Here is a 2500-nt window from a genome sequence, read left to right as displayed (position 1 = left end):
AAAGGAAAATATGAATCATGCTAATGAATACATGAATGCCTTAGAAATGAACTGAGCTGTACCTGGCTTTGAGAGAGAGAGAGAGAGAGAGAGAGAGAGAGAGAGAGAGAGAGAGAGAGAGAGAGAGAGAGAGAGTCTTGTGATGTATTTCATTGCCTGTGACACACTGAGCGACTCATGCCAAGCATTTACGGTATTCACCAATGCGACAGAAGAATCACAGAGGCTCCTCACCCATAATGAAACACACGGTCCTAGATTTCTTTTTCATCTTTTTTAGATCCATTATCACTTTATGTATTCCGTAATGAGGCGGAAGACGCCGTGGAAGTGCCAGATGTTGGAGGAGATGAAAGGAATAAGGTAAGAGACATTCTCTTCACCGAGCGCGAATGATAAAGACCTAACGCTTCAAAGTCTTACGTTTCTCAGGGAAATACAGACATAGTAACGCCTTTAGGGAAGATGGTAAGGTACGACCACCACTCTCTTCCTTTACGAAAAGACGGGTACAGCCCTTGGATGCGATGGCTCGCCCCTTTGACCTTACCCTGGTCGAAGTTCACACCATCGTATACGAAAAGGATTGACCCTATCGTGTTCCAAAGGCGCGTACGGTCGTCCTCAAAATGCTTAAAAGAAAAAAGAAGAAACAGAAACAAAGAAGCATCAGCATTCTTCCTCTACCACCACTACTACCACTACTACTGCTGGGGACGATACAAATACTAGAGCTTCTGTGGTATCGTAATATATCCAGTAAGTCTGCATTTGCACATGTTGGTAAGCTGGCTCTTGCTTGCCTCGGAGCCTCGAAGTAGCCACCACTGGATGCCCCACAGGAGGCAGGTTCATGCAGATGTGTATGCATCAACATGAGAAAACCAAATGTGAGGTAGGATATTTGATGAATATTGAAGGACGTGTGTATCCTTTAGAGTTGTAACGTGATCCAAGGATTTCAATGCGCTTAATCTATACATTTAAGAAGGTTAAAGATATATACTGAACAAATGATATACATGTAATGGCTTATGTATAAGCGACTTTGGATGTCAGAGTACTCTATTGTGTATTTTTTTTTTTACAACTTGTTATTTTACCTATGATTCGACGTGGCCATGATGGGGAGGAGGGAGATCATGATAGATACTCTACACTGACAGAGATAAAGCTACAGTGTAGACGACTAGGTCATCACATACCAAACAAGGACACAGTTGCCAAATGCAACCTCATTCATAGATCGCAAGTTCATGTATGATTTCACAGCACGACAGAGAATATTCATATCATCAAACACCAACATATCCCATGTGTGTCTGGATATTTCTTACTGTTTCTCGTAACGAGTTGATAAATGTTCGACATTGTCCATCTTAATAAGTCAGGTTAGTTCTCGTGTTCAAAGGGGTTTTTGAAGTTCTCAACCACACCCCATTCCCACCCTCATGCCCCTGCCCAGAAGAAATATATATATATATATATATACAGGTGAGGATATATATATATATATATATATATATATACACACACATAGATGGATAGTTTTTATCGAGGATGTAAGGCATGTGTACGTGTAGGAAGAGAGGAAAGTGATTGGTTCTCAGTGAATGTAGGTTTGCGGCAGGGGTGTGTGATGTCTCCATGGTTGTTTAATTTGTTTATGGATGGGGTTGTTAGGCAGGTGAATGCAAGAGTTTTGGAAAGAGGGGCTAGTATGAAGTCTGTTGTGGATGAGAGAGCTTGGGAATTGAGTCAGTTGTTGTTCGCTGATGATACAGCGCTGGTGGCTGATTCATGTGAGAAACTGCAGAAGCTGGTGACTGAGTTTGGTAAAGTGTGTGAAAGAAGAAAGTTAGGAGTAAATGTGAATAAGAGCAAGGTTATTAGGTACAGTAGGGTTGAGGGTCAAGTCAATTGGGAGGTAAGTTTGAATGGAGATAAACTGGAGGAAGTAAAGTGTTTTAGATATGTGGGAGTGGATCTGGCAGCGGGTGGAACCATGGAAGCGGAGGTGAATCATAGGGTGGGGGAGGGGGCGAAAATCCTGGGAGCCTTGAAGAATGTGTGGAAGTCGAGAACATTATCTCGGAAAGCAAAAATGGGTATGTTTGAAGGAATAGTGGTTCCAGCAATGTTGTATGGTTGCGAGGCGTGGGCTATGGATAGAGTTGTGCGCAGGAGGGTGGATGTTTTGGAAATGAGATGTTTGAGGACAATGTGTGGTGTGAGGTAGTTTGATCGAGTAAGTAATGTAAGGGTAAGAGAGATGAGTGGAAATAAAAAGAGCGTGGTTGAGAGAGCAGAAGAGGGTGTTTTGAAATGGTTTGGGCACATGGAGAGAATGAGTGAGGAAAGATTGACCAAGAGGATATATGTGTCGGAGGTGGAGGGAACGAGGAGAAGTGGGAGACCAAATTGGAGGTGGAAAGATGGAGTGAAAAAGATTTTGAGTGATCGGGGCCTGAACATGCAGGAGGGTGAAAGGCGGGCAAGG

At 43.0% G+C, this 2500-nt stretch overlaps 1 protein-coding gene and 1 long non-coding RNA gene across 2 annotated transcripts in view; both read left to right on the top strand.

Moving 5' to 3' along the window:
* The window catches only part of LOC139754560 (uncharacterized), a 625282-nt gene that overhangs the window by 200090 nt on the left and 422692 nt on the right, over positions 1–2500 (top strand). The gene's annotated exons all lie outside the window — the stretch shown is intronic.
* LOC139754825 (uncharacterized) overlaps positions 1–2500 on the top strand; it is a 7152-nt gene that overhangs the window by 487 nt on the left and 4165 nt on the right. The window contains exon 2 of the mRNA XM_071672692.1: positions 281–363. Within this exon, the coding sequence (XP_071528793.1) occupies positions 281–363 (83 nt within the window). The remainder of the gene's footprint in view (positions 1–280; positions 364–2500) is intronic.

Source organism: Panulirus ornatus, chromosome 17, assembly GCF_036320965.1.
Source record: "Panulirus ornatus isolate Po-2019 chromosome 17, ASM3632096v1, whole genome shotgun sequence".
Classification (NCBI taxonomy): Eukaryota; Metazoa; Arthropoda; class Malacostraca; order Decapoda; family Palinuridae; genus Panulirus; species Panulirus ornatus.
Note: the sequence above shows the minus strand (reverse complement) of the source record. Positions and strands in the feature narration are given on the sequence as shown.